General features: G+C 54.0%; 1 protein-coding gene across 1 annotated transcript in view; it reads right to left on the bottom strand.

The window, feature by feature from the left end:
* The window catches only part of LOC131283977 (microtubule-actin cross-linking factor 1), a 110,583-nt gene that overhangs the window by 12,495 nt on the left and 84,615 nt on the right, over positions 1 to 13,473 (bottom strand). Inside the window, exons 18-22 of the mRNA XM_058312826.1 lie at positions 11,465 to 11,611; positions 3,888 to 11,398; positions 1,137 to 3,316; positions 867 to 1,053; positions 367 to 432 (exon numbers count right to left, since the gene is read on the bottom strand). Coding sequence (XP_058168809.1) covers positions 367 to 432; positions 867 to 1,053; positions 1,137 to 3,316; positions 3,888 to 11,398; positions 11,465 to 11,611 — 10,091 coding nt within the window. The remainder of the gene's footprint in view (positions 1 to 366; positions 433 to 866; positions 1,054 to 1,136; positions 3,317 to 3,887; positions 11,399 to 11,464; positions 11,612 to 13,473) is intronic.

Consider the following 13,473-nt stretch of genomic DNA (forward strand, 5'->3'; position numbering starts at 1 on the left):
CAAACAGAACAAACATATGAAAATGATGAAGTGAAAGACACACGGTGCATGCAACGATGGTAAAAACTTATGAGCACAATGATATCATGCCATGCTAGCTTCATTAAGATAAGATGGGAGCACACTGACACAAATGAATATGAAATGCGCTATAATATAGGCTCCATGAATGCCATCATTGATAGATATAATATGCACAGCTTTTACAAAGAACAATGGCTAAAGATTCATGGTTGTTTTTTTTCAATTAAAGACTCTAAATAATAATAAAATATACCATTATTGTTTGTAGAGCTATGACAACTCAAAAATAAGAAACGTAACGGAGAAAAGTGAAGCACAAACAACCAAAAACGTAAAACAAACCTCTGCTTGCGTCCTAGGGTGCCGTAGTCTGGGGAATGCTCACGAAGATCGGCCTGGGATCCGCGACTGTTGGGTATGGGTGGATGGTTCGTACGGGGATGGGACATATTTGAATGGTTCGTGGAATTGTTGTCCAACGCAAACACACAAATAATGGTGAACGAAAAAATATAATAAAACAGGTGTTAAGTACAATAAAAAAAAATCAAAATGTGTATAAACGAAACAAATAAACACACGGATGCATGTGCGCGTTGAACACATAACGAGTTACTGTTATTTTGAGGCAGAATGGAAACACACTCCGATGCAACAATCAAACGGATTTTGTTCATTCAAAATTTAGTAAATCGATGCCGAACTAAAGTTTACTGGTTTTAGTTAATCATAAGAACAAATGAACAACAACACGCAAGCAAACAACTCGGTCTATGTTCATGAAATCTGCTGGAGGTAAGTTCCGTGAGAGATCTACTTGGAGTTTTGGAAATGGTACTTACACAGGTGTCTTCAGTACACCACGGGATGGTTTGCGTGTTTCTTTCAAACCTGGCGGAGGCTGTCGTGGCTTGCAGGCACGATCTACCTCGCCCTGGCGGCGCGCCGTGTTCTCCATGAACTCTTTGTGGTCCGCAATCAGAACCTCGAGCGGCGGAATCTCGTCGGGAAGTGGTTCCGTTTCAAGATCTAAAATGAGTACGCGTTCATTAGACATATCAAGTCGACAAATATTGCATCACCGCTACTCGAGGCGAAGCGTCAACACTTACTCAGCAAAGTTGCCTCCAGTCCAGCCAACCATGCCAGCAGTTCCTCGATCGACTCGTCCAGATCCTGCAGATCCTTCAGATGCTGTTCAAGCTTCGTTTGCCGGCTGATGGCCCACTGCGAGATTTCGTCCCAGCGCGACTGAATGATGGATATCCAGTTCTTGATGATGGGAATGGCATCCGGGTGCGCCTTGCCAAGGATGCTGTTGGCCAGGCCGATCGTGTCTTCCTTGTCGTACTCCTTCTCGCGCAGTTCCTTCATGAACTTAGCGTGCACGTCCAGCAGGTCCTTGGCTTGCGACTCGTCATCCGGGGCGGCAGCGGCAAAGCGTAGCTTCTGCTCTGCCTCCGACAGCCACTCGAGCAGCATATGGACGGACTTGTGCAGGCGTTCCGCTTCCTTCAGCGCCACATCAAGTCGACTCTTGCGCCGGTTGCTAAGCTCCTGCACGTCGTCCCAGAGCCGCTGCATTTCCTTCAAATGCTTGCTCGTCTCACGCGTCTCATCCGAGCGCTCTAGCTCGAGTCCGGTCTTCATTACGCTTTGCATTTGCGCCGATCGCTTGTCCAGGTCGGACTCCAGCTGCCGGTGATGCTCGACGAGCGTCGTTACCGTATCCAGATCGCCGTGCACGGGCCCGTCTTCGGCCAGCCGTGCCTTGGTTTTGCGCAACCAGTCGAGCAAAGCCTGCAGTGCGTCGGCAAACTGACCTGAAAGAAGTAGCGCTTCCTCGAACTTGCGCTGCCGCTCGACACTCTTGTGGCAAACGCGCTTCCAGGCGTCCTTCAGCTCGCCCAGCATCTTCACTAGCACCGGCTCGTCGGACTTAGGCGCACGGTCCATCAGACCCTTGCCGCTACGCATCGTGCTGTCGTACAGGCTCTCCTTCGATTGCAGGTTCCGTTGGATTTCGCGCAGCTTCTCAAGATGCTTCTTAATCTTCACCGCATCGTTGCTCGTCTCTTCCGCCAGCGTATCGAGAGTCTTCTCCGTGTCCTTCAGCCACGTGGTCAGCTGAGCCCAGGCATCGTGGAACTCACGGGCCTCCTTGTAACCGTGGTCGAGAGCTCGGGTGCGTTCTGCTGCCTTCGCCACCACCCGTTCCCAGCGATGCTGCACCGATACGAGCAGATTCTTGATCAGAATAACATCCTGCTTCTGGCTGAAGTATTTCAGATGTGTGCCCTTCTTGTCTAGCAGCAGCATCGATTCGCGGTGGATCGAAACGTCCTTCTGCAGCACCTTGTGTTCTTCCATCTGCTGCTGGATCGTTTCCAGTACGCGCGAGACGGCCGGTGCACTCGAAAGTTGCTTCTCCGCTTGCGTCAGCCACTCGACGAATGCTTGCAGTGCATCGTGGAACTCGGTAGCTTCCTTCAGCGCAATCTCCAGCTTGATCTTCTTATCGGACGCTCGCGATACGACAGCATCCCAACGCTGCTTCAGCGTGCGTAGGGTGTGCTGCAGATTGCTAGCCGACACTTGCAGTTGCGTCTGCTTGCGCACGTACTCCTGACCTTGCGCGATCAACGTTTCCACCTTCGCACGGTTCTCCTCGAGCTCGCTGTACACCTCCATGAAGCGCTCCAGCTGCTCCGATGCCGTCTCGGGCAGACCGCCAACCGGTTTGCTCGCACCAATCACCGCATCGACGTCACCCAGCCAACCCAGCAGGTCCTGAATTTCCGCCGTAAACGCCTGCGCCTCCCGGAGCGACTCCTCCAGCTCGTGCTGCCGGTCTGCAGCCTTCTGGAGCAGATCGCGCCACTGCTTGTTCAGCTGCTGCAGCTTGTCCTGTGTCGTCGACGCTTCCAGCGAACCACGATCGTTTTCGATCAGCTTCCGCCCGGCATCGTTCAGTGTATCCACCGAGCTCTGGTGGGCATGGATGTCGTTCGCCAACACCTTCAGCTTGGCTAGCTCAACCTCGAGCAGCTGCGGATCGCCCGGTATCGGCTTCAGCTCGTCCAGGTTAGCGTCGGTCTTGTTGATCCATACGAGCAGCTCGTTGAGAGCGTGCTGGAATTGGCCGAGGTGCAGCAGCGCATGCTCCAGCTGCTTCTGACGCTCGACCATTCCGCGCAACAGGTTCTCCCAGCGACGGTTGACTGCATTCAGTGGCTCCCGGATGGCACTAGCCTGCTCGGCGGAGGTACGTTCCGTCAACTCGACCGCTTGTCTGCAGAAAATAAAAGAAGCAATCAGTAACAGCACCGGCAAACGTTGTGTGACACATAAAAAGCAAAATTCATGCGATCAGCTAGCAATAATTTTTGTTTCGAGGGCTTTACAAGAAATAACCCGAGGTAGGGCAAGTGGTGTTGGCTTAAAGAAGGTAATTTTTAGTCAAAGAGAGAATGAGGTCCCGTTCGTCGTTTTTTTCGAACGTGACGACCAGTGATTCCAAAACAAAACCAAATCTCAGAGAACTAGTTTAAGCCAACATTTTCTGCAACCAGTGCGACAATATGCAAACCCACGATTCCTCTGTTTGCCAATATTTTCCCACGCAACGTTCCCTTGAAGGGAACAACAAGCCACAAAGCTACATCAAAGTTGTTGTGCCCCTGATACACATCATCTTCTAAATACGCATTCCGCAACTGTTAAAGCTTATCCATTTCTTGCCTGTTTAGAGCTCTAAAAACACATCCATATGTGACGGCATGAAAACGAGAGAGAAACAATTAACCCATATATATATAGGAATGTATAAACATCGTCAGGTCGTTCCATGGCATGCTACTTACCGGTTCAACGCCTCCACCTCCACCATGTGCGGATCGACATCGTCCTTGAAGTGCTTCAGCTGCTCGATCTGCTTCTTCACTGCCTCGATGTCCGAGCCGAGCGGTCCAAGCTTCTGGAAGCGCTCCTCGGCACGCGCCAGGAAGCTGAGCAGGTTCTGCAGCGTCTCGTGGAACTCCATCGCCTTCTCCATCGCGTCGATCAGATTCTCCTCGCGCTTGGCGTACAGGGCCGTAATGTTGTCCCACGCGTGGTCCAGATCCTCGATGTGTTTCTTCACCTCCGGCTTGTCCGGTTCGCCGCAGAGCGACATCAGGTTGCTGCCAGTGCGTCGTACCTGCTCCACCTCCGGTTTCGTCTGGTCGATCTCCTGGCGGATCTCCTGCAGCGCGACCTGCTGCTTCTGGATGGCTTGCGGCTGTGCCGCCGGTGGTTCCTGCGTCTGGAGCGCCTCCTGTAGCTCACGCAGCGTGTCCATCACGGCCTGCATCTCACGCCAGAACCGATCGGCCACGGACAGCGTATCGTTCAGCGCAGTGCCGCGCTTTGATGTCGTCTTCTGCAGGTCACCCCAGAGGGCGTTCAGTTTGTCCAGCTTCTTCTTGATGTCCCTCACGGCTGGGTCGGATTGGTTGGTCGCCTTTGCGATCACATCGCTGGCCGCCCGCTGAACGGCCGCGAACGCTTCGCCTCGTTTGTCGATGTCCTGCACCAGGGCTGCGTTTTCGTCGAGCTGGTCACGAATCTTCGGCGGATGTGCCGAGATCGGATCGGCCTGGTTCGCCTGGTCGGCCGTGTTCTGCAGCGCTCGGAGCATTCCTTCGAGTTTGTCCGAGAACTGACTCGACTCCTGCAGCGCCTGATCGAGTGCGTTCTGGCGTTCGCGAAGTTCCGTACGCAGAGCCGCGTACCGTGCATTGTCCGAGTCGAGCAGCTCGCCAATCTTGGCCGCATCGTCGTCCGCAACCAGCGCCATCAGTGCCTCGCCGGTCTTGTTCAGCTTATCCAGCAGCGGCTTGTGTTCGGCAATCGACTGCGTCAGCCGCTCGTTCTTGTCCTGCTGGATCGCGATCTGATCCGGGCGTAGGGCGGGCATCGAGAGCATCGAGATCTGGTGCTCCATGTCGCTCAGCCAGCCTACCAGCCCGGTGTGCGAGTCGGCAAAGTGCTCCGACAGCGGCAGTGCCTGTTCCAACACCGAAAGGCGGTTCGAGCAAAGAGCGGCCACCGTCTCGACCATTTCCTTCAGATCCTCAAGCTTCTCGCGCAGCGCCATCGTTCCGTCGTTTGGCTGCGATTCGCGCAGAACCTTCTTCGCGGCTGCAGTGACGTCGCGGACGCGACCCTTCTGGCTCGAGATGTCGTCGTTGATAGAGCGGTGCTCTTGCAACTGGGCGCGCACCAACTTCGGTGTCATCGCCGGTGGATCAGCGTCCCGCAGGGTGGCATCCATATCACGGAACCACTCCAACAGCTCGTCGATATCGGCCGTCACCTCGTTCGAACGTTGCTTGCTCAGGTGCAGGCGCTCGGCCTTACGCTGAATCTGTTCGACGATGGCCTCGAAACGGCGGTTGTCCCGCGTAACGATTCCCTCGATCGTCGAGGCACCCTCTCCCGGCGAGATCTGGCACAGTTGCGGTCCGATCGAGTTCACCTGCTCGAGAAGGGGTCGGATTTCCGACAGTTCCGCCTCCAGCCGAGCAATGTCGGATTCGTTCGCGTCACCCGTTGCCAGGGACGATTCGGCCGCTTGCATCCAGTTCACCAGGCGTAGATGGCTGTCGTGGAACTGTTGCACCAACGGAAGGGCGTCTTGGGCGTGTTTCAGCAGGTCGCCACCCTTCGTCGTCAGCTCACCGTACCGTCGCTGCAGCGAGTCCAGTTTGTCCTTCAGTTGCAGTGCCTCGTCGGACGAAATGTGCTTCATAAGCTCCGAACCGGCGTCCACCGTCGACTCGACGTTCGGTGAGCGGCTGGCGATCTCCTCGTTCAGCACCACCAACGCGTCCATCTGCTCGAGCAGCTTCTCCGTGTGCACCGGAATGATCTTGAACCGTGCGAGCCGGCTCTCCGTCTTCTCCATCCACGACACGAGATCCTGGTAGGTCAGAACCAGATGGCGCAGACCCTGCCGGGACTCGTTCAACACGTGACCGATGTTCTCGCTGGCAACCACCAGATCCGTGTACCGGTCGGTGGCGTTTTTGACCTTCTCGCTCAGCGTTACACCCTCATCGTCGCCCACCAGCTCCATCAGCTGCCCGGCAATGTCGGCGAGCTCGCTGAAGTCTGGCTTCTTCGAGAGGATCTCGTCGTGCAGTTGCTCGTGTTCGCGGATGCGTGCCTGGATCTTCTCCTCGTCCGTCGGCACCAGCTCCATCGCTTTGACGGCTCGCTCGGCTCCTTCCAGCCACTTGGTGAGCGGCACAAGCTGGTCCTGGAACTGCTTCGCCACATGCATCGCCTGTTCGAGGTCCAGCGTGCGGCGCTGCGTTGCGTCAGTCAGGTCGTCGAAACGACGCATCAGTTCCTTCAGCTGGCGCTCGATGGCGGCCTTCTCGGTGGCATCACAACCGGCGGCCACCTCCTGGCCGAGCTGGAACAACGAAGACATCGAGTCTTGCCTATCGAACAACAGCCGTGTCAAGACCTTCTGCTCCGCCAACTGCGCCTTCACGACCATATAGTCCGCCGATGGAGGTTTCTGGTTCGCAACCATCTCTTCGGTGTTCTTCAGCCACTGCGAGAGCCCGTCGAGCGCCTCCTGGAACTTGCCCGATTGCAGCAGACCCACATCGAGCCGCCGGTCGCGTTCATTCATCTTCTCCTTCAGCTCGCTCCAACGCTCGTTCAGCTTCTCGAGATCCTTTTCAAGGATCGCCGTCGGAACGCCACCCTGGGCAGACCGGATAAGCTCCTGGCCGGCTCGGTTGATCTCGTCGATCTTGCCTGCCAGCGGATCGACAACGCGCTGCCGGAAGCGGCGCATATCATCCTGCTGGTTGCGGATTTGTTCTAGCTCCGAGCTGACCGGTTTCATCTTACGCAGCTCGTCGCTCACCTCGCTCAGATCTTCCAGCGCGTGAGCGTGCATGTCGTAGAATTTCTCCAGCGCCTTCAGCGCACGCTGTAGTGTATCATCGCGGTCACGGGCACGATTCTCGAGCCGTCCGAGTTGCTTGCGGAGTGAACCAATCTGATCGCGTGTCTGTGCCGTATCCGGCGCAAACCCGCAGTCGACCAACTGTTCACCGGCACGCTCAACCTCGCTGACGTGCGCTCCTACACGATCTATCTTGCCCAGTATTCCGGCCACCTCGTCGAGCTGGTTCATCACGAGCTTTATCTCACGTGCCGGTGGGGCCAGCGAGTCCAGATGGTTCTCCAGCTCACCGAGATCCACTCCGAGAAGTTTTACCTGATCGTTGAACTGCGCGACGGCCGTGGCCGCCGACTGAAGCTCACCGCAACGGTCGTCCAGGCGGGCATGCAAGTCTTCGATGCGATCCGCAATGCCATCCACCTCCGTCTTGAGGTGGTCCGCATCGCCTCCAACGGCGCGAGCCTCCCCTGCGATCTCTCCCGCTAGCTTGCGCACCGATTGTAGTGGCTTACGCAAAGCGCCTGCATCGTCCTTGATAGCTCGTACTCGCTCCAGCAGCTTCGGATCTTTCGCCGCACCGCCAAGAGCATCGTGCGCTCCGAGCCGATCTTCGCAGCGTCCAACCGCATGATCGAGATCGCGCAGTTCCTCGTTGAAGTCTCCCAATCGCTTGGCACAGGTCTCCAGTGTTTGTGCACGTGCCAGCAACTCATTGTTCAGGCGCTCCCAGCGATCGCGCATGTCCTGCAGTTCCGCCTTGATGGCCTCCTTATCCACGTCGCACGCACCGATGAAAGTCTCCCCGAGGCTGCGGCACGTCTCATACTCGCCGGATCGTTTCCACACGTCACTGCGGAATGTTTGCAGCTCGCGCAGCTGCTGGTCGAGCTGCTGTTTCTTCAGCACACCCGGCTTCAGTGTGGCCAGTTTGTCCTCGGCTCCACGCAGCCACGCCAGGAATGCCTCGGAAGCGGCCGCATGCTTCTTGCAGTGCTCCATGCACGTCTGCAGTCGCGAGTGACGATCGACGGCCGCCGAACGAAGTCGATCCCATTGTTGGGAAATTTTCTCCAAATCACGCTGCACCGTCCGGTCCGGAGTCTGGCCCGGTTTCTCCTGCAGCTCGCGGCCCTTGTTGAGCAGCATGATGACCTCGTGCTCGCGGCCCATTACCTCACGGTAGATAGGTTCGTGCGTATCGATCTGATGCTGGAGCGTTGGTCGGTGGGCCGACACGAGCAGCCGATCGGTCAGATTACCCAGCTCGCCCGACAGCCAGCCGAGCGTTTTGGCACAGGTCTCGGCAAACTGACGTCCGTCCCGCAGTGCCGCGTCCGTCTCCGCCTTGCGCAGGTCGAGCTTTTTCTGCAACGTCTGATACTGCTTGCCGACGGCGGCCACGCGTGCATTTACGTCAGCTCGCGATGCCGGATCGCTAAGCACACGGCAGAGCGTCTCGGCAGCCGCTTCCGAGTCGGCCAACAGTGGTCGCTGGCCTTCGAGTTGTCGCTCGAGATTTTCAATCTTTCGCAACGCCTCCTGATGGTCCCGGTCGGTCGGCAGCGCGTCCAAGTTGTCGCTGATCGTCTGCAGCGCTTCACGCAGCCGGTTCAGCCCAGCGTCGAACTCCTTCGAGCTGTCGGCGGCAGCACCAAGACTCTGCGCACGCTCATCCAACCGTGCCACCAGCTCGTCCCACTTCTTCTGCACATTACGAAGCTTCGTCGAAACGGCTTGGCCCTCGGGCGAGGACTCTCGCAAGTGCTCCAACACCGCATTTCCTACCTCCTGCAGGTGATTCAGCTGCGGCTGTTGGCCGCGGAACTCCTCACGTAGCACTTGCACCTGCTGCACCTGGCTCTGGACCATGCGCGGGTCGGACGAAATCGGACCCAGCACCGTCAGCATGCGTTCCTTTGCACCCAGCCAGCCGTTCAGGTTGTCGTGCGTGTCCAAGAAGTCGCGCAGCTGCTCGGAGAACGTGATGCGGTCCTTGCACAGGTCGTTCAGGTTCTTCCAGCGGTCCGCCACGGCGTCAAGCTCCGAGCGCAGCCGTTCGGCACCCTGTACGTCCGGTTTGCGCTTCAGCAGGTCCTTCACCTGGGCGCGGGTCGAGTCGAGAAGGCTCTGGCGTTCGTACATCTCCTCCAGAATCTTGCGGGCCTGTTTGTTGCAGCGATCCGCCTCCTCCTTGTTGCTGATAACGTCCCGCGGAACTTGCCGGTGAATCTTGTCCAGGAAGCTCGCCAACGTCTTCAGACTGTCCGCGTGCTTTCGCACCTCGTCGCGCACCGAGTCGAGTTCGTTCTGACGATCGTTCAACCGGGCGCCGACCAAGCTGTAGCGATTGTTGATCTCCGTCAACTGCTGCTGGATCGGAGTCAGATCGGTTAGCTGGAAGCCGTCCTGGGACGAGCGCCGGCTACCGAATCCGCTCGATCCACTCGCGGGCGACAACGGCGATGGACCGCCGCCGGCACCGCCCTTAGTCGGGCTGGGCGAGCGTGTGTCTCCCGAAAGGCGTCGCATAGGGCTCACGGTCGAGCGCTTGATCGGGCTGTACACCGAACGCTTGCGCGTGGGGCTGTCTGGCCGAATCAGTGCGTCATACTGCGCGCCCAAGTCGTTGACGCGATCGATCGTCACGCCATACTCGCGGTGCTCCTTCACCAGGGGACGCACCTCCTCGATCTGGTACTTGATCGCATCAACGTCCACTGCCACTGGGGCAAGATTGTTGGTGCGCGTCTCGATACTCGACAGCCACACCAACACCTGCTCCTTGAGGTCTTCGTACGCGTGCAGCTGCTCGGCCTTCTGCTTGGACAGCTTCAGCTTCTCCTCCAACGTCGTGTCCATCGTCTTCCAGAGGTTCTCCAGCGTTTTCACCAAATCTCGTACCACACCAGAGTCGGTAACATCACGTTTGCCCACGAGCTCCTTACCCAGACGAACGGTGGCGTCGTACTGTGGACGCAGATCTCCCTTCAGACGGGACAGTTCCACCATACGCTGGGCCAACACCTCCGCCGGGAGCGACACAAGTTCACGGCCCTCCAGTGCGTCGTTCAGTGCGGTCAGTTCCTGCTCAAGGTTGGACGAATCGTTCAGGAACTTCGTCAGCTGAGACAGCGTGTCCTCGAGGAACTCTCCGCGCTTCAGAGCCTTATCGAGCAGCTTCTCGAAACGCCCGGTCACATCGATCAGGTTACTTTCGATGCGCTTGGCTAGACGAGTGTTCGATGGTGTCGCCATCAGCTCCTGTGCGGACAGCGTCACACTCTCCAGGCTAGTGCGGTGCGATTCCAAATCGTTCAGTAACCCACGATGCTCGCGAACCTGCTCGTTTAGCCGGTCCTTGATCAACGAAGCGGGCCGGTTCTGCAGCTTAAACTTCTCCTCCGACTGGTTGATCCACACGGCGAGTCCATCGAGTGCATCTTGCACGCCCTGCGATTGCACCAGCGCCGTATCGAGTAGTTTGGCACGGTCTCCCAGTGCCTCCAGAAGCTGGCTGTACTTGTCCTTCACCTCTTCCACCGGAATCTCCAGCGCGGACACCTCCGACGGGCTGAGCCGGCCGGCAAGTGATTTAAGCAACCCATCGAGGGAATACTGTACGTTGTCGATCAGACGGCCTTGTGAAAGGAACTCGCTCTGGAGCGCTCGAGTCTGATTCATCTGGTCTTGAACCGACTGCGGGTCCGCAGCGATAGGGTCGGACAGCGCGCTACTAACACGTGGCTGCACATCCCGCAGCCAGCTGCGCACCTTCTCAAGCGATTCCTGATAGTCCCGCTGGCGACTGCCGAGGCCAGCCAGACGATCCAACAGCGCGTTGGCCCGGTTCAACAGATCCCGGTACTGTGCCGTCACCAGAGACACCTCTTGGCGGATCGGACTGTCCGAGCTGGAAATCTGCTCAATGTGAGGCAGACGATCCGGCAGCGTCGTACGGAAGTCATTCAGCACACCCAAATAGTCCTTGCACTCGTCGACAAACTTCTGGGCCGACATGGTGATGAAGCGCAGATCGGCCTGGTGCGCAATAACGTCGCTGTGGAATTCCTTCACCGTGTCGGACTGCGACGGCAGATTGTTCAGATCGGACAGTGTGCTTTCCTTCTCCTCCAGCGTACGGCGTGACGTCTGCAGCCAGCCGGAGAACGTGTCCAGCTCGGTGCGCAGTTTACCCAGCTCGTCGCGGGCAGCACCAAGGCGTCGCAGCAACTTTCCAGTGCGGTCCTGTGCTTTGTCGACGCGAGCACGCAGTTCACGGCCCGAGGTCTCCAATGCGGACACTTCAGGTGCGCTTAGCACATCTCCACCGGTCAGCACCAACTGGCGCACTTGATCCAAGCATGAAGCAACCGGCCGGCTCTGTGCATCGATGTCTTCCTTGATTTGCTGCAAGAAACAAAAAAGAATTAATTTTAGGGTTGGAGAGAACGGGTGCAACTGTCGATAATTTACCTTCAGCGAGTTGATCTGATTGCGCAGATCGTCGACCCGTTCCTTGGGTCCACCGACGGCGGCGATGTCTTGCTCGACGCGAGTTATCCATTCCAGGAGCTTGGCTAGGTGGTCCTCACAGAGAGCGAACTTCTCGATCACTGCTTGCTGTTATTGGTATAATTGGGTTTTGACGGAGGTAGAAAGTAGAAATTAAATGCAATACAATTAGTACAGTTTCAGTAGAATGCAACAAAGAGCTCGACTGAGCACATGTCGTTCTTTACGAGTTTACAACGTTATGAAATGTACACAAATGTTGGGTAATTCATGTTGAAAGTATGATACAAAACAAAAATCGAGAATAAACACAACAAACGAGGAATAAAAAAGTTCATTTCAATGGTTCAGATATTAATGATGATGATAATGCACACGGTTCTAGAAAATAAGAAACATATAGAGTAAGAGAGATAAAATGAGAGAGTATATAAAGATACATACAAATAAACAAAATGCAGAAAAACAAAAAAGAGAAGACAACCAAAAACACGATCAAACCGAACACACAGCACAAACCAAAAGCAAACGAGTACGATAGAACGAGGGTAAAACAGAGCATAATCACAATCCCGATGCACACAACCGTGCAGGACTAGAAGAAAGTATGACCGTAGTGGGAGTAAATAAAATATAGGATATTTTTTAAATGATACAGAAAATCGATGGAAATAAACGACAGTTGTGAAAACACCACAGAGTTTGAGTACATAGGAAGAATATGGGTAAATAAATAGGAGGAAAACCGACTCACGCAAACATAACACGCAAACAAAAATGAACGAAAATATCACACAAACGCAATAGAAGCAGTGGAGTAAGAGATAAATTAGGCCAAACATCATAATGTGGAACATCGAACAAGGAGATACACTGCAGTGGGACAACACGCTGTTTTGGGTTTTCTTTTGTCAAAAAGAACTGTATCGTTTTGTTGACCGCTTCTGTGCGGATTTTGATCCACCTGACGTTGCAAAACATAGAGTAAATAATATTAAAATAAACATAAAAATTACTACGACCTAGGTAAAATGCCAAATGAAGCACACAAAATTTTAGTGGCTCTACGATAGCAAACATGTTGTTGTTAGGAGGTATGTGTTAGTATTAGCTGTGGTCAAACATATGCTTCGTGCACAACGTTGGTACGGTGTGTGTTATTTTTTCTATTTTAATGGTCCGCAAAAAAGGTTATATTATGTTCAAAAGTTCTTTAGTAAAATCAGTAGCATATTTACAAGTCCTGAAAAGAAATTTTGTTGTAAAAATTGTCAAATAATTTAAAATAATTTGAAAATATTTTTCATAATGCTACACTTGTCCCGACATCACGTCGAGACTCTACCTTATAAGTATTGTACGAGAGAAACATTACAGTTACGCCGTAGTGGCAAGAGCAAAAACTTGTCTTACTAATAATGTGCAAAATATCTAATAAAACTGTACAAAATTGGAAGCAAAAGTATTGAAGATGGCATTAAAGTTCTTAAATTGAGGCCCTTGCTAATTTTCCTTATTTCTATTTGCTAGGTCTGAAACCATCGTATCCTGAAACAGACCGGTTTTCACAATATGCTTTTTAATATGCAAACCTTTTTCTTCTCTAGCAGAAAATTTCGCATCCCTACACTATTCAAAAGCTGTTTTTGCTGCTTAGTTTTATCGCACATACATTTTCTTAAACAAGTAAAAAGCACACACACGCGCACACATGTTTTAAACCCTTTTTTGCAGTCCCCACAATAATGTTCACTTTTCCATTCCTGTTTTCCGCATGCAAATGTTTTTTCTTCATATATATTTTTTTTACCCAATGCAGTTTAGGTTTTGAAGGTTCAATATATGCCATGGTGAACGTGAATGAGCAGGCATGACAAGTGAAATGACATGAGAAAGTAAAATGTGGACTTGCACCGCGAGGTGTTGGAACAATTTTACGATTGTTATATTGTGTCCTTCAACATTCCTTC

Source organism: Anopheles ziemanni, chromosome 3 (genome assembly GCF_943734765.1).
Source record: "Anopheles ziemanni chromosome 3, idAnoZiCoDA_A2_x.2, whole genome shotgun sequence".
NCBI lineage: Eukaryota > Metazoa > Arthropoda > Insecta > Diptera > Culicidae > Anopheles > Anopheles ziemanni.